The following is a 24,194-nucleotide window of genomic DNA, read 5'->3' on the forward strand; positions in this document are numbered from 1 at the left end:
AGTACTAGACGAGGAACCTGGAGATCTGGGTTACATTTCTTCTTTGCCATAGACTGCCTGGGAGAGTCACTTCTGGGATTTCAGTGGAAGGCAGGTACCAAAATGGCTTGGAGGATCTGGGCCTTACACACTAGAGTCATGACAGCCAAAGATAAATAGACTAGCCCAGATCGTTTTGGATTTAACAAATAAATGTCCTTAAATCTACTTAGGCTTTGTCTAGACAAGGAAAAGTGATCGAGTTTAGGCCGGGGTTAGCCAGCTCGTGGTGACTAAGCCCAGCATGTAATAATACCTCTCTTGTGTAGCACTTTTCATCTAGAGAGCTCAAAGCATTTTACACAGGGTCGTGAAGTTATTGTTGGCATCATCAGCCACCATTATCCCCTTTTTACAGGTGAGGAAACCGAGGCACAGGGAGATGGCAGGGCGTGTCCCAGGTCACCTGGTGGTGGTGACAAGAATAGACCCTTGGTCTCCAGTCCCAGTTTAGTGCTTTATCCACCATGATAGACCCAGAACAGCAGAGTAGTAGAAGGCAGATATACTGGCCACTGGATAAGCAGTTTTCTGTTCCCTGACTGACCAGAGCAGGGGCTGCTCCAGGCTAGGGTGGACACCTGACTCCAATTAACCTGCAAAGAGTCAGGTGAGGCTGTTAAGCACCTGACTCTAATTAAGGCCCCTCTCACCCCAGTCAGGCAGAGGAGAGCTAGGGAGCGGAAGTGCAGCTGAAGGGCTGGGTAATGAAGACACCCTGAAACCACTGGAAAGGGAGCCCTAAGGGAAGGGTGAAGAGGGCGTTGAGAGTGGGAAGCAGGAGAGCTGTGGAGAAGTGGCCCAGGGAAACATAGCAACTCTGGCAGTGAAAGGTCGGCTGCCAACAGCTGCTGCCATTAGGGTCACTGGGCTGGAACCCGGAGTAGAGGGCGAGGCCAGGTTCCCCCCAACCCACCACTGCAGAAACATCTCCTGGGTAGGGAAGACAGGCCCCTCTCAGGACAGGAGACTCAACTGTTCTTGAATAGTCCCGTAGGGACAACAGAGACTGGGGGAGTTTTCTCACCAACCTCCTTGCTGGCTTATGATGAAAAGGGCTCAGTAGATTGTACCCTGGCCCTAGAGAGAGAAGGGCTACGTGGAGGGTCGCAGTGAGCCTCTGAGACTAGCATAAACCGCCTGGAAGCGCGGGACCTACAGGGACAAGGTTGGAGCTTTGCCACACCACTAACCCATCTTGCCTCCCTAAATAACCTTTTTCCTACTTAAGACAATGCCACTGAGCTCTGGCTTTGCAATGCTGAATAAAGAAGGTGTGATTAAACCCGGTCAAAATGACCATCAGAATCAGGGAGAGCTTGTTAACATGCTGAGTGGAAGGGTACACTGGGAAGGGATGGATAGGGAAGAATGGCATTTTCTTTTCTATTAGGGTGACCAGATGTCCCAATTTTATAGGGACAGTCCTGATATTCAGGGCTTTTTCTTATATAGATGCCTATTACTCCCCCACCCCCGTCCTGATTTTTCACATATGCTATCAGGTCACCCTATTTTCTATTGACTTGGAAGGATGGGAGCTAGGGGTAACTTCAGTCATCTGAAGTGACTAAATCTTAAAAGAACGTGAATGTGTCAAACCTCACTGCATCTCAGATGCATGGGTGAAGGCTATATATCGCATATGAGAGAGAGAGGGGCGCTGGATGGATCATAGGTAGAAGACTAGGCAGGCTAATGATGCTAAAGAGCAGCTTGATGGGGGAAGGATAGGATGGCAGATGGATATACACAGATCGATGGACAGGCTGGTAGATGGACATATATAGGCAGGATGGAAGGCTAGGCAGGCTGACGGCTAGATCTGCACACACAGACAAGTTGAAGGACAATCTGCAGCATTTATTACATTTACAAAGCTGTATAGTTATACAAATGTTTAACCAATAACGATATATGAATATCCAAATATATTACTGGACATTAAAACATCATACAGGATGCAAACATACAGAGCAATTTGGTTTTTACCATATTGGAGGGAGGGGGGACAAACCCCCCCAATTGAGGCAGTGGAAGTGCCTCATTTAGTCCATTGTGGCCTATGTACAAGGAGAAGGGATACCAAAGTCTGGGGAATATTTTCAACCCGTGAAGCCTCATGAGACACTATTGAGCTCGCAGTCCAGCACCAGCCAATAGAAGGGGAAGAAACAGAAATGGGAAAGACTAATAGAACAATGGCAGCTTTTACGTGTCTTTACCCTGCAGTTGACCTGGGTGCCTTCTCCTCCCATGAGACAATGCAGGGAGAAGGGAGCCATCTTCAATACATGCAAATTGCACCTTATTTCCCCCACACATACCCTGCCCACCATGACCCAACCGAAGACGTGTTCTGCCCACTTTGGCTGCTTCCATGGGAAATTCGGATGGCCCACCCATCCTCCACCTCCAAAAAAAAGTGAATGTTCTCTTCGCTCATCAGATCCCTCGTTCTTGCTGGGGATAATGTTCTCAAAGGTTTCTAAGAAGTTAAGGTCCCGAGCCCCGCCTAATTCAGCGTTAACCAGTTCGCCCTACACTGAACTGCCTAGCACCGATTATTGCCTCCCAGTGGAGACCTCTCCCTACGCAGCATTCTGAGGAAGAAAGTCCTTGAACTGTAACCTACCCAGCTTCCTAGAGCCTTACCATGCATGACTTGCACAGAGGGCTCTCTGCTCATGCTGGCTCTTCCCAGCCAAGACACCTCTCCGTTCTTTGGGAGAATACTTTAGTGCTTTTGTTTTTAAATCCATGTTTGCTGACCTTGTGGAGTCAGGCTCTGTAGACGCAGTTCCCTTCCCCACGCCTGTCGGTCTCCGTACGCCTTCAAGATTTCCCACCCACTCGACACGGAGCCCCTGCAGAGAAAACCCCAGTTCCTTTCTAGCAGCTTGAGTCTTCCCTGTCTCCTGCAGGAATTTTCCTGTTCCTGGGATCTGCAGGCACTTACTCAGTCCTGGTGGAATGAATTAATAAATAAAAAATAAGGGGAATAAGCTTTTTGAGGCCCAAGAGAACATGTGCTTCTGAGAATGCAGACACTTCCCTCCCCCCCCCCCGCCCCCGCTCTCTAACTCAGACCCAGGGGAGGCTCTAGGCATTTTGCCTCCCCAAGCACGGCAGGCAGGTTGCCTTCGGCAGCTTGCCGGCGGAGGGTCCGCTGGTCCCGCGGCTTCGGCGGACCTTCCTCCCGGCAGCGTCCCCCCCACAGCTTGCCGCCCCAAGCACACACTTGGCATGCTGGTGCCTGGAGCCACCCCTGCTCACACCCCTGCCTTAAAGAAAAAGTATCACTGTGGCTTGAAAGGAAAGCTTTAGGGGATGATGCAAGAGAATTATCTGCAATGGGACCTGTGCGTTTTTTCCCCCCCTGCACGGGGACAATTTCATAACAAGATGTAAGCAAAATGCAGCACCACACACTATAAAGCTACGTGCCTTTTAAAGAAAACATAGTAACCTTCCCCCCCCCCCTTTTTTTTTTTTGACCCTGTCCCCTTCACAAACAAACCACCTTTCTAAAGGCACTGTATTTTTTTAAATCCAGCATGAGGAGGATGAAGGGGAGATGGTGGGACAGGGTTGAACTAAAATGAAGCTTTGAAATGCTAAATTTAATCTTTTTAGCAAGCAAGGAGCTATTGAGGAGGAAGAAATGAAGAGCAGAGTGATGGGGAAATACATTGGTTCTTCATTTTAGCATCATCTCTGGCCACCCCACCAAAGAAACCACACTCCTGGTAACCATCACCACCGTGGAAGGACTGAAACGCTGGTTTCCTGGGTGGGATAGGCCTTAATTCTCTTCCTTTCCCACCCAATCACATTATTTCATGCTCATGAATGTTGAGTCTACATGAAATGCTGTTATGGGTCCAATGAGTGAGCACTACCTGTTCTGAAGGTGGTGTTGGTTACTTAAAGCCTCCTTCCTGCAAAGTCTGAGCGGGATTTTTCAAAAGAGCCCTAAATGACTAAGGAGCCCAGGAGAGGTTCCCAACTTCTGTTGACATGAGGGGCTAGATCCCTTGGCCTCCTTTGGGGTTGCGGCGGAGTGGGGGGAAATCAATGACTTGTGCTCTTAAATTGCCTAGATTCTCTTGAACATTCCACCTTTAAGGCACATGCTTAATAAATGGAACTGCTTGGAGTGTGTCAAGTTAGCACATGCTTAAATCTTTGCAGGATCGAAGCCTCAAATAGTCAGAAAGCTACTCTGCAAAGGAGAAGAAAATTTTACATGGGGGAGACAAAGCCACATCCTTTTGAAAGCCAGTTCCTGGGTTCTTTAGATCCCTTCGCCAAGACCACCTCCAAGTGGGATGTGCTTTGGTGGCCCTTAAAGCTGAGATCTCTCCCCCTTCCTGCCCCACTGCACAGAAATGAAGTGAAGACAGGAGCAGGGATGTATTTACAGAGGGATGGAAATTCTCTTTGGAGATTACCCAGTGATTAAGATGATCAGATAAGACATTGCAACAAGGCAGTGGGAAAAACTGTCATTCTAAAGGGAGCCAGGGAAGGAGCCTCTGGCTGAGAAATTTAAAGCAGGATAGGGGATGTAGATCCATACAGGCAAGATTTAGAGGGAGGGAAACAACACACTTCAGCATGTTCCCAGAAGTCTGGCCCTGACTTCTTTTGAAAAATGTGATTCACGGGACCTGATTTTCAGAGGTGCCCAACACTCTTGCTGGCTTCCGCTGGGCCTGTATGCAGTCTTGAGGGTGGAGGAGGAATCAGACCAAACTCTTCCCTTTAAATTAATGGAAGATGTGTCTAAATCCCCTAGGCTGCTCTGGACATAACACCCTATGGGTAACATTTTCAAAGGCACCACAGTCATTTGGGCTCCTAAATCACATAGGTCATTGACTTTCAGTGGAACTGGGGCTCCTAAATTATTTAGGTACTTTTGAAAACTTTTGCCAATGGCCCTAACTCCAGGCAAGCCTCTGACTTAAAGTCCATGGAAGTTTGGATTGTGGAAGAACTGCAGGATTTACAAAGCTCTAAGCCCCACTTCCTTCCTGTCCATATGCACAAAACACTCAACACCTGCTTTTAGGTTCTTCATCCCTAAACCAGTCAGGAAAGGGGGTAGGGGAGGCTGACACAAGCATGACATCAGACGTGACTCTTAAGAAATGCCTGGACAAGCCTCATCCTTTTGGAAGAAAGTGACAGAACCACAAATGCATTTACACTGAGGATTGAGGCTTTCGGTCCATGTGCTTTGCCATTACCTGTGTGTCCACTACTAGTGAGTCCATTAGCTCCTGGGGTGACGGAAGGTATAGAAAATGAAGGGGCTGCAGCTTTTACCTAAACTTGGGCTCATAGCATGCAAGTTCCATAAAGTTTAAAAAAAAAACAAAAACATTAAAAAATACTCAACCACATTTTGTGTCTGTTGTTTGCATTTTAAATTAATCTGGTCAATCAATAGAAAATAAGTATGTATAATTTTTTTCCTATATACACATATATATTTATATATAAAATGGAAAGTCATGCCCAAGGGGTCCCTTCTAGGTCAAGGCGGATGCTGTGCTGCCATTCACAGTCATTTTGCGCCCCCTGCTGGCGGAGGGTGGCATTTGGTGGCAGTTCGAGGTGCCATTGAGTATGGTGCCGGGGTTGGCAGGGATGCTTATCGTGGTGGTGTTGGAGCTGGGCGACCCGTGGGAAGGTGTGGCAGGGCTTGGCAGGGACGAGGAGGTGGCGGGCAAGGTGGCCGGGCTGTTGGCTTTGTCGCTGACGGATTCGCACTCGGATGCGCCGCTGGTGTTGGTGCATTCAGAGTTTGCAGGCTGGGACAGTTTTAGTCTCTTGCAAGCTGGCTGCACTCGGTATTTCAAAGGGAGAGGCCCATTCTACAGGGGGGAGAAGGGAGACAAAAGATGTTCACATGGGTGTTTTTAGAGACAATCACGCTGATATCTACACCAATTAGTCTGGACATAGGTAGGGCAGCTGGAGCTGTCAGTCTCAGGATATTAAAGAAACAGGGTGGACGGGATAATCTCTTATTGGACCAGCTTCTGTTGATGACAGAGACAAGCTTTTGAGCCCCACAAGCTCTTCTTCAGGTCTGGAACGGCAGTTTGGGACTCAGACGTAAAGCTAAAGAGGAGAGGTTCAAATGCATAAAGGGGTAGCCAAGGTGCCTAATTCCCATTAGCTGCCCATAGGAGTTAGGCATCTGACTGCCATTTGTTCCTGGGAACGTTGCCCCTAAAATCATCAGTGTAAATTAACTGACTTGACAGCAGAGCATGCTATGGCCTAGCATTTAACATCATATTTAAAAACTGAACCAGGGCCCCAATTCAGCCAAACTCAGGCTTAAATCAGTCCCAAGTTCTCTGCTAGGTCAGGGCTCGATTCAATACAATGATCGTCTAAAGCCCAGTTTAATAGGGCGATGCTGTTGTGACTCCCGAGTTCAGTTTAATTCTTCTGAATTAACTGAACTTTGTACCACAAGCTTATGTTGTAAAAGTCTCAAAATGGCAAACATCAAAACAAAATATGAAGTTTAAGTACGATCTAAATTGCTCATGCCAGTGGCTTCTCAAGCTAGACGTATACATAGGAGAGGAATGGAGATACTGTTCCTTTTAAAAATAATGTATCAGTTTAAAAATCCTACATAAACCAATTGCATGTCCTTACCTGTGCTGCTAATAACCCCTCTTTATTAAAACTATATGAATTTTTATTTTACTTTATCATTTATGAATGTTTCCTTTTTCCCCCTCTTATATTCCACTCTGCTTCAGCAGTGTAAGTAGACTAGTCAGTTTCAATTCTCCTTATCAGTTTAAGTTTAGGAGTCCTGAAGTTTTCTGGTTGCAGAATGCTTTGGGAGAGTAGCAGGGTATTCTTCAATATCTAACCCAGATCTGTTTCATGTTTTGTTTTTAATTCAGACCTAGACTATTTCTATTAATATTAATCTGTTTAAAACTTTCCCCTTTCATGACCTAAAACTATGTGACAATGTCATTTTAAAACACTGCCATCCCTCTATAAAATGCTTTGAGATCTAGGAATTAAAAGCACTAAGTATTATTAAGAAACATCTGCAAACAGGTAGGTTCTAAGTTCTAACAAACATTTTCAAAATATCTTGCCTGACAAAGTTTTGGGGTAATAATGACGGTGGTTAACAAGTTCTACCAAAGGACTGTGGCATTGTCTCATTAACTAACCATTTAAATGGTGGCAGGTTTCTGAGTGGTAGCCGTGTTAGTCTGTATCAGCAAAAAGAACAAGGAGTCCTTGTGGCACCTTGGAGACTAACAAATGTATTTATTAATTTATTTGTTAGTCTCTAAAGTGCCACAATAACTCCTTGTTCTTTTAACCATTTAAATGGTTTGTTATAGGACATTATGTTCTTTCACAATCCATTGCGTCCCACAGGCTGGCTGGATATCCAAACTATGATCTAAGAATGATGCTAGAGAGAAAACACAGGACTGAAAGAGTATGAAATTTTTTGTCTCAAATAAAATCTCAGTACTTGGACATAATAGTGAAAGGCAGAATGAGTGAAATATTAAATTATGGGCATCAGCATGCTTTCATTGGCTGTAATGGAAGATTTGCCATTTGGTTTCTCAGTGGGAAATGGATTGAATCTTACGGTCACAGTTCTCTCTTGTCCTGCACTTTGTGTAGCCTTTACACCAGAATCGTGGTGTTCAACACTCACTAGTATGAATGACTACACAAGGTGCAGGCACTGATGAATCAGGCCCCATTGTGCAAGTGCACAATCCTTTGGATATAGGATTTATTGTTTTGTTTTATTTTCATATGAATTTCCAATGGCTCTTTCCAGGCACACCTGTAAAATTTCAAGTTCTGAGATGTCTTTCCAGGAGCTCAGCCAGTTGGCTCAAGAATTTAGATGTTCATGAAAGATTAAAAGCTAGTCTGTGGAAAAGATTTTCAGGCTGCCTTCCAGAAATAAGTGATGAAGGATTCAGGAATTCAAATGAGATGCATCTTAAAACCCACCCACTGGCAAGTGGCAATGTGAAAAATATCCTACTGAAAACCATCTAAAATTTCCTAGCTGGTCTCTCAAGGAGCCAGGGCTTTATCATGTGAACTGTTGAGCACTAGTCCAGCACAGCCCTTAGACTCACATGTTTACCTATTGAGTTCATTGGGACTCCCCATCTGCTTAAAGTTAAGCATGTGCTTAAACCCCCATTTCAGGAAATGCACACATGTTCAAAATGTGTTCCTAGTCAGGAACACACTTTGAAGAATTCAATAAAATTAGAAGACGGCAAATTCAAAAGCGATGAAAGGAAATAATCTTTTCACAACCAAACAGTGGAACTCATTGCCACATGATGTCATGGTGGTTTAAAACTTAGCAAGATTCAAACAAGGACTAGATGTTTACACAGATAACAAGAACAGCCACAGATAAAAAGTAGGTAGTTTCTCTTCCAAAATATATATTAACATTAAGAAGGGCTTAAATCCATCAGGATTTAAGTCAATCTCTAACTACTAGCAATTAGGGAATTTTGTTCTTCTAAAGTATGTCCTACTAACTGCTGTCAGAGAGAGGATATTGGACTAGATTAGATCTGTGGCCAATCTAATGATTCTATGTTAGGAGAAAAAGGATGTTCCAGATGTTAGACCCCAAACTTAGGACCAAGGTTCAAGACCCTGCTCTGCCACAGACTTCATGTGTGACCCTGGGCAAGACTATTACTCTCTCTGGGTCAGATTTACAAAAGTATTTCGGTGCCTAAGTCCAGATCCTCAAATGGTGATTCAGTGGTAGTGAGGCACCAAGGCACTACCTTTGTACATCTGTGCCTCAGTTCCCTATCGGTAAAAGGGGAACAATAGTACTTCCCTACCAGGGCTGCTGAGAATAAATACATTAAAGATTGTGAGACCCAGATATCACAGTGATATGGGCCAGACAAGTACCTTAAATACAGAGGAGCTTAATCATGTGAAGTCCCATTGACTTCAACAGTACTTTTAACCCAGATCCTCATTGGTATTTAGGTACCTAACTCCCATTGATCTGGGTCCTTCTGAGCTTTCCTGAATTGGAACTGAAGTGCTTTAAAGACTCGAGCCACAAAAGGGGAAATCTAGAGTTGCTGGCGTTCATTTGAAATGATCACTTAGAAGGGTAACGTTAAACCCTTTTCCCCTTTAAAAAACAAACAAAAAACAGTGGATTTGTGCAAGGCAGCTATGTCTGGCTAGGAAGAGGACGGTTGTTGAAAGTTTGCCCCTGGCGCCCCACCGCGGGCTGGGAGAGTGAACCGAGGCTCTTCGAAGCACCTGGTTCTAATTAAACGCTCTAGCAGAGAAAGCGTCAACAAGGGAAATGTTTTTTGATGGATCTCGGTTTTCAAACCCTGCACTGTCCCCTCCTGCCGATGCCCCTTCGGAAGCGCCAGCCACACCCCTGTTCCAGGTGTGGGGGCAGCGGGTAATAGTCGGGGCCTGGGTTTTTTTTCCAGAGTTGCTGAACACAGTATTGCCAACACTGGGGGAAGGGGGCGTGTCAAAAATCGCAAGTCAAGCCCCCAAAATCATGAGATTTTTATAAACTGGATTTATTTTGTTGGGGTTTTTCTTTAAATTTGCCTTCTGATTTTTTTTGCCTTTCAGGGTCACATTTTCAAGTTTTATCCACAACCATGTTCTAGAACATATCTGTGGGAAGTTCTACGGCCCATGTTATACAGGAGATCAGACTCACAAAGGTCCCTCTACATAAGAGCGGCCAGACTGGGTCAGACCAATGGTCCATCTAGCCCAGTATCCTGTCTTCCGACAGTGGCCAGTGCCAGGTGCCCCAGAGGGAATGAACAGAACAGGGAATCATTGAGTGATCCATCCCCTGTCGCCAGGTCCCAGCTTCTGGCAAACAGAGGCGAGGGACACCATCCCTGTCCATTCGGGTTAATAGCCACTAATGGACCTATCCCTATATGAATTTACCTCGTTCTTTTTTGAAGGCCAAGACCATAACAGAGTTCACAACGTCCTCTGGCAAAGAGTTCCACAAGTTGACTGTAGTGTGTGAAGAAATTCTTCCTTTTGTTTGTTTTAGACCTGATGCCTATTAATTTAATCAGGTGACCCCTAGTTTTTGTGCTATGAGGAGTAAACACCACTTCCTTATTTACTTTCTCCACATCAGTATGATTTTATAGACCTCAATCATATCCCCCCCACCCTTAGTCGTGTCTTTTCCAAGCTGAAAATTCCAAGTCGTCTTAATCTGTCCTCATATGGAAGCCATTCCATACCCCTAATCATTTTTACTGCCCTTTTCTGAAACTTTTCCAATTCAAATATGCCTTTCTTTTAAATGGGACGACCACATCTGCATGCAGTATTCAAGATGTGGGCATACCATGGATTTATAGAGAGGCAATATGATATTTTCTGTCATATTTTTTATCCCTTTCTTAATGATTCCCAACATCCTGTTCGCTTTTTTGACTGCCGCTGCACATTGAGTGGATGTTTTCAAAGAACTATCCACAATGACTCCAAGATCTTCCTTGAGCTGTAACAGCTAGTTTAGACTGAATCATTTTATAAAATCATGAGAATTGGCAAGATTCTTAGCACCCTGCAGCTCCCATTAGCTGCAACTGGAGTGCTGGGTGCCCAGCATGTCTAGAAAATTGAGGTCCAAGATATTTTTGGAAGAATAAACCTCTCCTTCTGAAACCTTTCCCCTAACTATTGCTATTATCCACCACTGAAAAAACACTCGCTCATCACAAAAATATTTCATTAGAAAAGAGGCTGAGTTATTGCCTGAAAATTAGTATTGATTAACTGGTATTAATCATTAGGAGTCTTGCAGTAGCATCAATGGACTTCAACAGAGATCAGGGCTCCCTTACGCTAGGTGCTGTACGAACATAAAGAGAGAAACCCAGTACTGAAGACTCAGACTTAAGGTCAGAAGGGACCATCATGATCATCTAGTCTGACCTCCTGCACATTGCAGGTCACAGATCCTCACCCACCCACTCCAGCAATAGGCCCATAACCTCTGGCTGAGTTACTGACGTCCTCAAATCTTGATTTAAAGACTTCAAGTTGCAGAGAATCCACCATTTGCACTAGTTCAAACCAAAAAGTGACCAATGCCCCCATGCTGCAGAGGAAGGTGAAAAAAACTCCAGCATCTGTACCAAATCTGCCATGGGGAAAAAAATTCTTCCTGACCCCAATTAGGGTGATCAGTTAGACCCTGAGCATGTGGGCGAGACCTGCCAGCCAGCCACCGGGGAAAGAATTCTCTGTAGTAACTCAGAGGCCCTCTGCTCTAGACTTTAAGCTTTGGAGATGGGACACCAAGCGGATGAATGGTGGGAGGGGAAACAGAACAGGGAAGGGAAGTGACCCATGAAGCCAGGGCTGGCAATTGCATCTCCTAGATCCCAGGTGATTGCCCTGCCCACTGGACCACGCAGCTTCTCAATAAATTACAAAGATCGTTCCAGCGCAGAAGAGGGAGTTTCTTACTCACCCTTCTCCAAGGATAGATATAGGCAATGTCCATAAGCGTGTAATATTCCTTTAAAGGTTCGTCTTCGTAGAGAACTTCCACCTGACAAATACAGACCACAGTGAATCTTTCCCCCTCCAGTGACCCCAGGGGTCCCAAGGACAAAGTAAAATAACTTGCTTTCCAATACATGATTGGACAGAAGGGGTCAGATTTCCTCTTCAACAGAGCTCAGCTCCCATTTAGGCATCTAAATAATTTCCACGGTGCCCCATTCCCACTTTAGACCAGATTTTTCTAAGAGCCCAACACCAACCGAGCTGTGTTCTTTTGAAAATCTGGCCACTTGCTTTGGTGCCGAAGGGGGTTCTAAGCTTCTTTTGAACATTGGGCAGTCGGGGCGGAATTAACCATTGCTCCACACTTTGCCCAGTCACTTACACCAGTGCAAAATGAGTGTAAACATGCTACCAAATCAGAGTGACTCTATACAAAATGCAGTGAATCGGGTCCAATGTACCCATGTCAGGTCCCCTCCTGGTAGGCCCTGGGAATCAGTGTCAGAATCATTCTGAAGAAGGCCCTATTGGGTAGACCGGATAGGTGAGTGTTGTCTAGTGGACTGAGTTCTAACCCTTGTGCTGGCTTGCTGAATAGCTCTGGGCACATCTAGCTTCCCCTGGGGTACAGAATGAGGAGGCGGATGCTTATTTAAAAGAAGGCTGCAAGACTTAATTAGCAAATGTTTGTACAGCACGGTGAATAAGTGCTAAGTAGTATTATGACAACTGCCAAGCCTTTAAACAAGTGTGTGTTTTCAATAAGAGAAACACGTAATAAATCTTCGGAAAAATCTGGGGAGGTCTCAGAGATTGGAATTTCCAGCACCGGTGCGGGGCTGCCAGAGTGTCAAGAATGCGTTTGGTTTTATTTTGGGGGAAAGGCGGAGGGAGGAGGTTCTCTGAGATACACTCTTCTTCTGAAATGGATGGGGGCAGCGCCTCTGCCGGTGAAAATCAAGGCCATTGACTTCAAATGACTTCAGCTGTTCCTCTGGCGCCAGTGGTTCCCAAACTGGGGTTCATGAATCCCTAGGGGTTCATGAAATGTTACAGGGGGTTCTTGGGAAAAAATTCCCTAATGGCAGACAGAGCTGTCCCTAGGGATCCCGGGCAGCATGGGGCCAGCAGCACGGAGCCCTTGGACTTCCAAGAGTTAAGCAGATCAAAGCAAGCATATCTAGCACAGCGAGGAGACTGAAACTTCAAGACTCCTTTTACGAAATAGAAAGGGAGGTGGATATTTTTTGCTGTTTTTAAAATGAAATAGGCAGCTAGTCTTGTTTTTTAAATTATTATAAAGAACAAGTTTAAGGTTTTTTTAACGTGTGCTGTTTGCCTGGACCGCTCAAGACCTGAATGCTTGTGTAAGAGGAACTGTTTTGAGTGAGATCTTGGAAAAGTGTTGCCGTTTTCATAATGTAATAAAAAATACTGTAATGATAAATAATTAATAATTATAAGCATGCCATAAAACCAAATGTTATATTTCCAAGATCACTGCTTTGATCATTTATACTCGGGTACAGGAGAAAATCCCTGGAAATATTCATTTTTAAGAGGGGGTTAGTGAGACTTGACGTGCTAGTGAAAGGGGTTCGCAGGCTGTTAAAGTTTGGGAACCACGGTGCTAGGCAATGGTGGGTTGCAATCTTGGTTGGGGTCCTGAGGTGCTACTAAAATGCCCATCATATCTAATACAGCTTTGTATTGCAACAGTCCCGCAGTTAGGGTCCTGTTGTGCAAATGGGTCTGGCCTAAAGAGCTTAATATCGAAGTATATCCAACAATAACGGCATTGAAAAGAGAATGGGGACATGTGGGTTTTGAACACAGCGAGGACCCCAGTGCGTATTTAGAATCAGGGGTGTAAGAAGGGACTGGTCAAAGCCAGCAGGCCCCAGGGACAACGTTTAAATGCTCATACACCTTCCATGGACGTAACAAGCGACCGTCCAAACACAGCCGGCCTGAGGGGCGCTGCCCCAGTGGGCACGCACTGCATGGGACCTTGACAGAGGTCAGCAGATCAAGCAGTGACCGAGAACCAGTTGCCGATCGCTCGCTACTCACTTTGTACTTGCTGGGAACATCCATCTTATTGCGGAGAAATTTAGCCAGATGCATGACTGTCATGGCAGCAGGACACCGGAGGAACCTTACACCGTTCTTCTGGGGCAAGACCAGAGGGAAGGCAGGGGGAGGAGGGGAAGAGAAGAGGGTTACTGAGAGCTGAGCAGCTGGAACAGGAGAGGGAATGAAATACGTACAGGAGCAGCTGTAAATCTATCGTACACAAACAGAGCAGGGGGGCATGAAAGACCTGCAGGTCACACGCAAAGGGCTCTGCTGCAATCTATACTGTTCTGGTTTTGCAATGCAAGGGTGGGGAGCAGGGGGTAGAGCGCCTCACAGAGAAAACAGCAGCAGCAGAAAAATGCCTTTGACTGATTTTTAACTTGGAGGCCTCTGGGACATAAAATGACTCACACACCCCATTAACGAGGACCAAAATAAATATCTTGCTAACTGGTTAGACTAAAAATCAGATCATTCGATCTCTCAAGGGCTGCACAGTGTAAGCAGAAAAGCCCTTATGAGATAACCAGAGAACTAACAGTGTCTTTATATATTTATACAGAGAAACATATTATACGCGTGTCTGTGTTGATTTCCTCCTTACTAATATTTCAGAAGGAAGATGAGCTCAAATTGAAATTCGCAGGATTAATAGTGCCAAACTCTAGAAAAAAAATTTATCTCGGATCATTTGCTCTAAGCACAGAGCTGGGAGCCAGGAAGGCTTGAGTTCTAACCTCATCCAGCACGCTGCTTATGGCCCTTGGGCAAGGTTCACTCAGGCCCTGACCCAACAAAGAATTAGAACTAATTGTCCTTAAAGTTACAGATGTGCTTTGTGGGACTGGGAGCCCAAACTTCCTAAAGCAACCACTGATTTTGGATGTCCAGTTTGAGACATCTTGGGCCTGTCTTTCAGAGGGTGCTTGTAGTGCCCAAGAATAGGGTAGTATCCTTTTAAATAGTTTGTGAGCTCTCTAGTGATGCTCACTGTGTTGTGTTTTAGCAGCTGCCAGAACCCAGTAAGCGCCACAGCGTCTATATAGCTAATCCTTGCATGGGGTGTATATACAGCAAACACCATTATTTAGATTCATAGATTTTAAGGCCAGATGGGACCATTATGGCATCTAGTCTGACCTCCTGCATAATACAGGATGGAGAATGCATGTCTGTGTGGTTCCTTGATTGTTGTGTGAATAGCAAAGACCACCCCAGATTGTAGTTGGAATCAATAAAAGCTACAGGGCCTCAGTCCCTCTGAAAGTCAGATCCAGATCCTCAGATTGAAATCACTGGGCGTTAGGCATCTAAAGGCCTTTTGAAGATCTGGGCAAAAAGTCCATCAGGAGTTGGGCATCCAAAATTTGAAACACCCAAAGTCACTGGCCCCCTTTAAAAAAGTGGGCCTTGATTTCTGCCCCTCAGATTCCCCACCTGTACCATGATCCTAGTAGTTCCTACTTATCTGTCCCAATGCTTAGATCGGTCCTAGGCCTTTGCACCGCACCCAACCTTCGTAAAAAGCCATTTCTTGGAGTGAGTTTGATTCTTTATTTGGATCCATGTGTAAAACCGCGGGGAGGGCTGGAGACGGGATTATCGGGGCGGGGGGAGCAGCAGCTCAAAAGCCAGGGGAAAGAAGTGATCATCTGTTACTGTCTCATACCCCCCTGCCAAAAGAAACAAAATATGGCTTTCGCTTCAAGCTCTTTGGAACTTGCATGGACCCTGGTGCAAGCACTAGCAGAGCTGCCCCAGTGCAGGAAGCATCAGCCTTGCTTTCCGCTACCTCCTGCCCAGTCCCCACACTGACTGGGACCTCTTTTATTTACCTGCAGGTCTCTCTGAGCGATCAGCCTGACAGCACTTACCTTTTCCTTCTCCGCATCCCCGTTTTCAATCGTCCCTTTCTTTTCATCTCTAGGGATGAAGGGACAGAATGAGCATTTTTGTAAAAAAGTAACAGAAAATAGAGTCGCCCCCTTAACCACGGAGAGGGGATATTAACCTTGCCAAGGCAGTCGTGACACAAGGGTTAATTTATTTCTGGATGTGCGGTGGTGGAGAGGCACTTACCAGTTAATCATCTCCAGCTAAGCCATAGAGCCAGCGTTTAAAAGGCTTCATGACTGCAATATGCTCTACCATTCTGGATGCCGTAGACTCACGGCTTTGTTTTAGCTTGTATATTGCAGCTACAGTGCTCCACGCGGATGACTTCAGGTCACATGATGAACCCTCCATTCATAAGCATAATTAGCTTCTGCACACCCACAACACACCTGAGGCTCTATAGTCTGTACACGACCACTTCTCTGGGTATGGCTACACTACCCACCGGATTGGCAGGCAGCGATCGATCCAGCGGGGGTCCATTTATCGCATCTCCTCTAGATGTGATAAATAGACCCCTGAGTGCTCTCTCGTCGACTCCTGTACTCCAGCACCGCGAGAGGTGCAAGCAGAGTCGAAGGGGAGCGGCAGCAGTCAACTCATCGCGGTGGAGACACCGCGGTAAGTCGATCTAAGTACGTCGCCTGCCGCTATGTTATTCACGTAGCTGAAATTGTGTAACTTTAGGGTGACCAGACAGCAAGTGTGAAAAATTGGGACAGGAGGTGAGGGTAATAGGAGCCTATATAAGAAAAAGACCCAAAAATCAGAACTGTCCCTATAAAATCGGGACATCTCTTCACCCTACGTAACTTAGATCGACACCCCCTCCCACTCCTCCTAAATGCCTAAATCAACTATAGAACTATAGGGTCCAGGTTCTAATGAAAGAACAGCCTAGACGTTTATCTTCCCCGACAACTCAAGCAGTTTCTATGCAGTGCATGGAAACCTTTCCAGGGCAATCAAGCACTCGGGGAAATCCTGGCCCACTAAAAGTCAGCGGGAATGCTGAACGCATCCAGAATCTTACTCAAGATCTCTGCTACTGAAGAAAACGAGTATTCAAAGTCTCTTCCCAAACCATGCACTGGGTTTATTTTCAGCCCTAAAAGTCAATAAATCACATGGGCTGGGATTCAGGAAGGTGCTTAGGTACCTAACGCCCATTGAAATGGGACCCGTGAGTGTATAGTTAACCCCTGGATGGGGCATCTTCAACATATATGAGTGACTTTTGCTAGAGCATTTCCACTCCAAAGCCAACGCGAATCCTTCCTTTGATTACAATAAGCTTTGGATCAGGCCACCGTGCTGGAGATACGTGGGATCTCTACAAGTGGGCCTGCTGAAATACCTGGCAAAGTTTTAATCTGGTCCCATTAGAAACCAGCCAGACCCACCCCGCACCCCACTGAACTAAATAGACTAGATCCAATTCTTGTTAATACCAGAGTAAGCCAGAAGTCACCCCAGGGAGGACAGTGGTGTGTGAAACAGATGCAAAGGAGTGGAGAATCAAACAGATTGGCTGAAATTCCCCCTGTGCAGAGGTGCTAGCAGCATTCACTGTTCTCGCTAGAAGCCGCTAGGGGCTGAGCGCTTTTTGGAAAAATCTACGCGCTCTGTGTGGGTGGCGAAATGAAAGCTGGAGGAAAAAAATAAACCTTAATCTCTCCCCAGCCTCAGTTTCCCCATCTGGAAAACAAGGATAAAGAGCAACATTTTCTTAAGTTTGTTAGGCCCCAATCCTCACATTTCAATGGGAATTAGGCACCTAAATACTACTGGGTCTTAGGCACTTTGGGAAATTTTATCCATTAACATGATCCTACTTCTCAGCGGTGTTGTGAGGATAGATTCCCTGAATGTCAGTGAGTTGCTCAGATGTTATGGTTAGAAGAGCCTCATAAAGTACAAGGAGAGAATGCACCAGGAAAGTGAATGAAGCATTCGAGCCTGCAAGATTGCAGGGGAATTTGGGCCAGTAAAACTTGATCGCACAAAATGACGCATGTGCAGGGCCAAAGCAAATGACTACAGAAAAAATCCTCTCTCCCCCGATATTTGTTTGAATTATTTGCCCAGCTCTGCTCTTGCTAAATTTGACCGCATTTTCATAGAGATGATTTCTTATTGCCTAACATGTGTGTCACTATCACAGCCAGGATGGGCACCATTGTGCTAGGTTCTGTACACACCTATGATCGTCCCTGCCTCATCGTTCACTGTCTACGAGAAAAGAGATAACAGGCAGAGGAGGCAAACATGGTGCAGAGCTGAGGTAATATAAATAGAAGAGGATGCAATGCCATAATGCCCAAGAGCCCTAAGCACGGACCCATGGGCCCATTGCGCTAGCTGTTGTACAAACACACAACCAAAAAAAAATATGATCCCTGCCATAGGCACCGACTTCCCCTTTTTCCTGTGTCCCCCTCTGTCCCCGGCCCCGCCCCTTCCCTGCCTCCATTCCAACCCCTTCCCCAAATCCCCACCCTGACCCTGCCTCTTCCCCACCTTCTCCCATGAGCGCACCATGTTTCTGCTCCTCCCACCCACTCCCAGAGTGTGCTAGCACCGCCAAACAGCTGTTTGGCAGCAGGCAGCACTGGGAGGTAGGCAGAGGAGTGAGGACACAGCATGCTTGGGGGGAAGGAGAAGGGGAGCCTGGCTGCCAGTGGGTGCTGATCACCCACTAATTTTTCCCTGTGGGTGCTCCAACCCTGGAGCACCCACGGAGTCAGCACCTCTGGTCCCTCCTCCAAAAAGATTGATTTGAGTATAAGACAACAGACACAGGTGGGCAGCCAGTCAATAGGAGCGATCACAGTTCACCACCTGTCTAGCTATTACTGGGTTGTACTTTGTGCAGGGATGAATCACATCTTTCAGTAGAGGGCAAGCGCAAGGGAGACTTAAGGGATACACAGGCTGGAGAAGAAGGATGGGCTGGTGGTTACGGTGCTCGCCTAGAACTTCTCAGTTCCCTGCTCTACCACAGACTTCCTTTGCGACTTGGGCAAGTCACTTAGCCATGCTGTACCTCAGTTTTCCCATCTGCAAAAATGGGAACAACACCACTCTGCCACACTGGGGTTCTAGATAAATACATTAGCTTGTGAGGTGCTCAGATTATATGGTAACAGGGGCCATATGAGCAGCTAAAGTATTTAAGGCTTGTGCCAGCCCTATGGAGAGGCACACATCTCCCACCTGAGTATTTATACTGGTAAAACTCCCACTGACCTGAACTGTAGCTTTACCTGAGGGAAGAAAGACCGAGAACACCGAGAACAGTCTTCAGGATTCGATCCGTTCCCACAAATAAGATCTTAGAGAGGTAGCCAGAAAGTTCAGGATTTTGACTCAGAACAGAAGAAGTTTAGCAAGAGCAACAAAATCTTACCTCATTCCTTCGTAAAACTCGATGGATAAGCTGACAATTTCATCATCTGTCAGGTTCCCTTTGTCTTGTTCGGAAACTTCCCCACGATCCTCATTAGACCCATTGGGAACTACACAGGGAGCAGGAAGAGAGACGTCAAACCTCCCAAAATGTATTGAGCATCAAGACAGAGAGAAGAGAACAGAAATGAAGAGACACTGAGGCTATTCCTGTCTGCAGACACTTACCGTCTGCCATGGGGTAGGCTGCATAGAAGTCACGCCGTCTCTTCATTTCATCTGCAAGAGAAGATGAATCAAAGCAAGGAAGAGATGAGAAAGAAAGAATAAAAAGAGAGAGAGAATAGAAGATCAAGGCCCGGTCTACACCATATTTATGCCCAGTTGGGAGTGTGATGTTTTACCAATACAGTTATACCAGTACAAGCCTTCATGTGGATGCAGCGATACTGGTTTGAATGTGTCCCATACTGGGATAGCTTATTCCCCCTATGGAAATAGCTACACCGGTATAAGCTCCTTTATACCAATATAACTGCGTCCACACTAACGCAGGTTGTACCACTGTAACTAACCCAGTATAGTGAAAGGCGTGCAACTTCTGTGTTTGCACAGGGCTTAAGGGTGGCAATTTCACAAGCCCTTTAACCCCACTTCCGATGATGTAACGGGATCGACTTCAACAGGAGCAGAGTTGGGCCAGCACAGAGCACTACCTGCAAATCATCACCATTATCACTATTGTTGTCTGCATCTGTACCTTTGAAAAGCCCAGGGACCAGTTTGTACACTATGTCTTGTAAGGTTTTGTCAGACCTGAAAGACACAAAAATGAATTAATCAGGGAGGGTCAATGTAGTTACTTCCATATCCATTCCAGTCACCTGTTTGTGTTCTCTAGCCAAACCAAAAGAGTGCACCTTCCACTCCTGTGCAAAAGACCAGCACAAGGCTCGGGCACCATTTAAGCCCTCAAAACACAGCTTTCATGGGACTGAAGTAGTGCACAGACATTGCACTGGTCCTTTGCAAAGGAACACAGTCGGAGGAATTCAAGACCACGCTGCACAGGCTCTGCGCCAATTTAAATATTGCTGGTAAAACTCCTATTGACTTTGAGGAACGTGGACACAGGTTGCAAATCGCCTTATTAAAAAAAAAAATCAATCCAATCTTTACCAACTCTTGTGCTATTTGGTGTTTTATGGAATGCCTGAAATCCAGTGATTACATCAGAATGTCATTTCATTTTTTTTTTTAATTACATTTCTAGCCTTTGTGATTGCAGAGAAAAGCTGGAAAATAATAACCACCACCCACCTCTAAGATTGCACTTTTCATCAGTAAAACTCAAAGGGCTTTACAAAGGTGAGTATGGCTATCCCCATTTTACAGATGGGGAAACTGAGGCAGAAGGGACATGCCCAATGTCACCCAGCCAGCCAGTGGCAGAACCAGGACTCTTATTATTTTATTTGCATTGCCATAGTACCTGGACCCCATTGGTGAGGTCTGTGCAAACACAGAATCAAAACTTGGTCCCGGCCCCAAGGAACTTAGTCTAAAACCAGGTCTCCTACGTCCCAGTCCAGTGCTCTACCCACTAAGTCACACTGCCTCTAATGTGCACTCTCAAAGCTTAAACAGAAAAGCAAGTTCAGAGATCCCAATGCCTAAAAATATATATTTCATGATTGTTAAGCTAATCATGAGTACGGCTAAGATTTTGTCACGAGTATTTTTAGTAAAACTCCTGGACAGGATGTGGGCGATAAACAATAAATCATGGAGGCCCGAGCCTGAAGTCCTGGAGGTCATGTTAAAATCCTGGAATCTGTGACCTCCATGACCAACGTGTAGCCTTAATCATGATATGTGGGGAGCTTGGCTCATGATTTTTGAACCCTTAGCACTGGCAATACTGAAGAATCAGCTTTTACAAATCTCTAAGATCAACAGAAATGTTTTCATGAGTTGTTTTTTTATTTTTTTTTTAAATTACAACAATACCATGTTTTGTTTGGGCTCTGGCATCCTTCCGCAGTATTTGCTCCAAATATTGCTGCTTTGTGGGACATAAAAACTACTCAGCAAAACATAAAATAAACCAAAGCAGGAAGTGACCAATTCTACCTTTTGGTCGTCTGAGGGTAACATTTTCTAAAGCGCCTAAGTGACACAGGGCTAGTATTCACAAAAGTACCGAGGTGCTTAATTTCCATGGGAATTAGGCAAGCAGGCACCTTTGTGAATTCCATCCCTGAGTCCCCTTTGCAAAAGTAACTTGAGGCCAGAGTTCCAAAGGCATTTAGATCCCTAAAAATGCAAATAGGCACCTAATGAGATTGACAGTTGTGCCTAAGCAGAACATGCTCCAAACTCCCATGGCCTTCAAAGGGAGGCAACCATCTAACTCATTTAGGCACTTTGGTATATACCATTAAGTATCTATTTACCTCTCTAGGCCCTGAAATACCTGAACTGTATACTGAAATTGCCCTAAAGTGTATAGCTGCTTTTCAAAAAAATTACCATAAGTAAAGTGTCAGAAGAAAACAAATGTGTTAATGATGACTGCTGCATTTGCAATTATTCCTATTTTAATAACAGAAGACCTTTCATAAAAAGGGACAGTAAGTTGCTCTTCTTGAAAACGATGTGTTTAGCCTAATCATGTCCCTTTAATCTACAATTCCTTGCTGATGTCATCACAGGATTGAGAGACCACCCTCTGCCATTATTTATTACATGTCCCCCAGGTAGAATTTGCTTTGTAATTTACCGCAAGCAAATGAAAGAGCAAGTTCTGTCATTTGATTGGCTGGTTAATTACAAGCCAGTCGTTATGCTTGTATGAGTCAATAAGCATTTCACCCAATAGCTCGAGCCCCAGGGTGCATGCCCACTGTGTGTCCCAGGGGTCCCAGGTGCGTCTGGGATATCATAACCCCATTGGATATTATTGGTATCCCGAAACTTGGTGCTGAATGGTGCCAAGCACCTGGCAGGATTGAACCCATAGTCCTTAAAATAGTCATGACTGACATTTCTGACAACACAGCTGGGTATCATGCAACTCAGATGGAGGGGGAAGGAAAAGAGAAAGGAAACTGACTAACCATGCAAATTCAGAGTCTGATCCAAAACCCAATGAAGTCAAACAGGGAAGTCATGAGGACTTTGGATCTGGCCCAAAAAGCAGGGCTATATCTCTAGTTCCAAGAACAAATGGAAAAAATGGGAACATCAGGGTCACTGATCATATATCAAAATGATTTCTATAATATAATAAAGATCCCTCGCTCAGATATAGGGCTTTTCATCTTTAGCCCCTTCCATCTGAAGCTCTCAACGTGCTTTGCTAACCTCTGTGAATCAAATCTCCCAAGACCTTCATGGGAGGCAAGCTGAGAACAGTATTCCCATTTTACAGATGGGGAAGCCAAGGGAGAAAGAGATTATGGCTAAATTTTTAAGTTTGTGTGCCTAAACATAGACTTCGACTGACATGCAATGAGAGATGTGGGCACCTTTGGGAAAAGTTCAGCCACCTTGTTTAAGAAGTAGTTTAGGGATCCACCCTAGAAACGTTTGGTCTAAGGCCCAGAACCTCAAAGGTATTTAGGTGTCTAATTTGCATTGATTTCAATAGGAGTTAGGTTACCCGCATGACTTGAACAAGTTTTCTTCCAGACGTTTACACAGATTTCCCACCCCCTTCTGATTCCCAAATCTACGCCTCAACTACCCGACTCGGATAAAAATAGAGAGAGAGAAGACTGTGGATTTCATTCTCATTCACAATCCAAGTGGCTAACATAATGGCAGGGGAGGGAGGGGTTGTCTGTGACTAGTAGCTACTGCAATGCAAATGATAAAGTAAGGTCTGGGTGATATCTCAGAGCTTGGAAGATCAGTGCAATTCAAGCCTGCTGCTTTGTGTCTGTCTGTATGTTGGCAGAGTGCATCTCCGTCTGGGTCTGTGCACACATTCAGAGATATTTAACAGAAAGGTCTGTGGGAGTTAGAGTGTAAATATTTCACAGGGAACCAAAAAAAAAAAAAAAAAAGAAGAAGTGTTACTACAGAAACGGATTTACATGGAAGAGCTAAAAAAAGCCCCTAGTGATGTATTGCAGCCTTAATGGTTTCTATGCCAACCACCTGCAGAGCTAATTCTACGACCGACAAGACATGTCTGGCTTCCCCAAACCCAGACGAATGGGGCGGCATAAAGCATGCACCAAGCGTGGGGGTCCAACTGCATTAGTTTGATCCTAGTGGTTCTGGGCATGGAACAGGCATCTGGAAACCACCGACCCACCCAAAATAGTAGCGGCTGAGACACAGCCAGCTGCATGCTCATGCAGAATAATCCTCCGCTGGGAGGGGAATGCATCGTTCCAAGGCAAATGGATCAATGAATTATAAACCACAAGCGGGCTCAGATTAAATTTCTCTTGTCGTGGCTTCAAAGCCTGACGTCTGCGGTCCACGCACTGTCTGATGATGACCTCGGGTACTCAGTCCAAACTGACAGAGGATGTAACTCACATTGGGCCTTTCCCTGCTAATTAATCATCCCGATCTCTTTACAACATCATTAAAGAGGGCTGGAAAATTCAGAGACACTCCTGGTCCTGTCTGTTCCATCATGACGCTTGTCGTCTGCCCTTCCGGCTCGGATCTCATTGATGATATACAACACAGAGAGGGGGGCCTCGTTACATTAGGCACTGCATCTGCAGTGAGTGAGACACTGGAAGCTGTTGAGGTGGGACTATCTTGACATCACAGCCCCGCCAGGGCTTTGCTTATGATGTCAAACACTCCAGGAATGCCCATGATGACATCAAACACAAACTAATGACCGTGTACAGAATTCCCTGGCCTGTGCAGCTGTTATGAGAAAAATGAGAACTCTGGTTCTGATAATTCCTTCCGTTCCTCCCCTGCAAGCATTCAAGGAGATAAGAGAGACTTTGGGTCAACATTCAAATAACCTACACACAATAGACTATAAGGTGTCAGATATAGTTTAGTAGGCTATTCTAGTAAATTAAGGCAGCGGTGCAGGAACAATTTTTACAGTGAGGGGGCTGAGACCCATTGAACCAAACAGTAAATCCTGGATATAATGGAATCCACTTCAAACCAGGGGGTGCGGT

The 24,194-nt window shown here is 45.4% G+C and overlaps 2 protein-coding genes across 4 annotated transcripts in view; one reads left to right on the forward strand and one right to left on the reverse strand.

Moving 5' to 3' along the window:
• Positions 1-24,194, forward strand: part of CISD3 (CDGSH iron sulfur domain 3) — a 156,261-nt gene that overhangs the window by 16,608 nt on the left and 115,459 nt on the right. The gene's annotated exons all lie outside the window — the stretch shown is intronic.
• Positions 1,869-24,194, reverse strand: part of PCGF2 (polycomb group ring finger 2) — a 38,207-nt gene continuing 15,881 nt past the window's right edge. Inside the window, exons 4-11 of one of the 3 annotated variants that reach the window (XR_007771541.1) lie at positions 19,787-19,842; positions 19,255-19,305; positions 19,028-19,136; positions 15,597-15,645; positions 13,717-13,815; positions 11,606-11,686; positions 5,295-5,924; positions 1,870-3,004 (exon numbers count right to left, since the gene is read on the reverse strand). Coding sequence is in view for 2 of the 3 variants with exons in the window: in XM_050935278.1 (XP_050791235.1) it covers positions 5,580-5,924; positions 11,606-11,686; positions 13,717-13,815; positions 15,597-15,645; positions 19,028-19,136; positions 19,255-19,305; positions 19,787-19,842 (790 nt within the window). In the remaining variant the exon portion in view is untranslated. Of the gene's footprint in view, positions 5,925-11,605; positions 11,687-13,716; positions 13,816-15,596; positions 15,646-19,027; positions 19,137-19,254; positions 19,306-19,786; positions 19,843-24,194 lie in introns of all 3 variants that reach the window. The other 2 variants (XM_050935279.1, XM_050935278.1) reach the window with 2 other exon arrangements.

Source organism: Gopherus flavomarginatus, chromosome 25, assembly GCF_025201925.1.
Source record: "Gopherus flavomarginatus isolate rGopFla2 chromosome 25, rGopFla2.mat.asm, whole genome shotgun sequence".
Classification (NCBI taxonomy): Eukaryota; Metazoa; Chordata; order Testudines; family Testudinidae; genus Gopherus; species Gopherus flavomarginatus.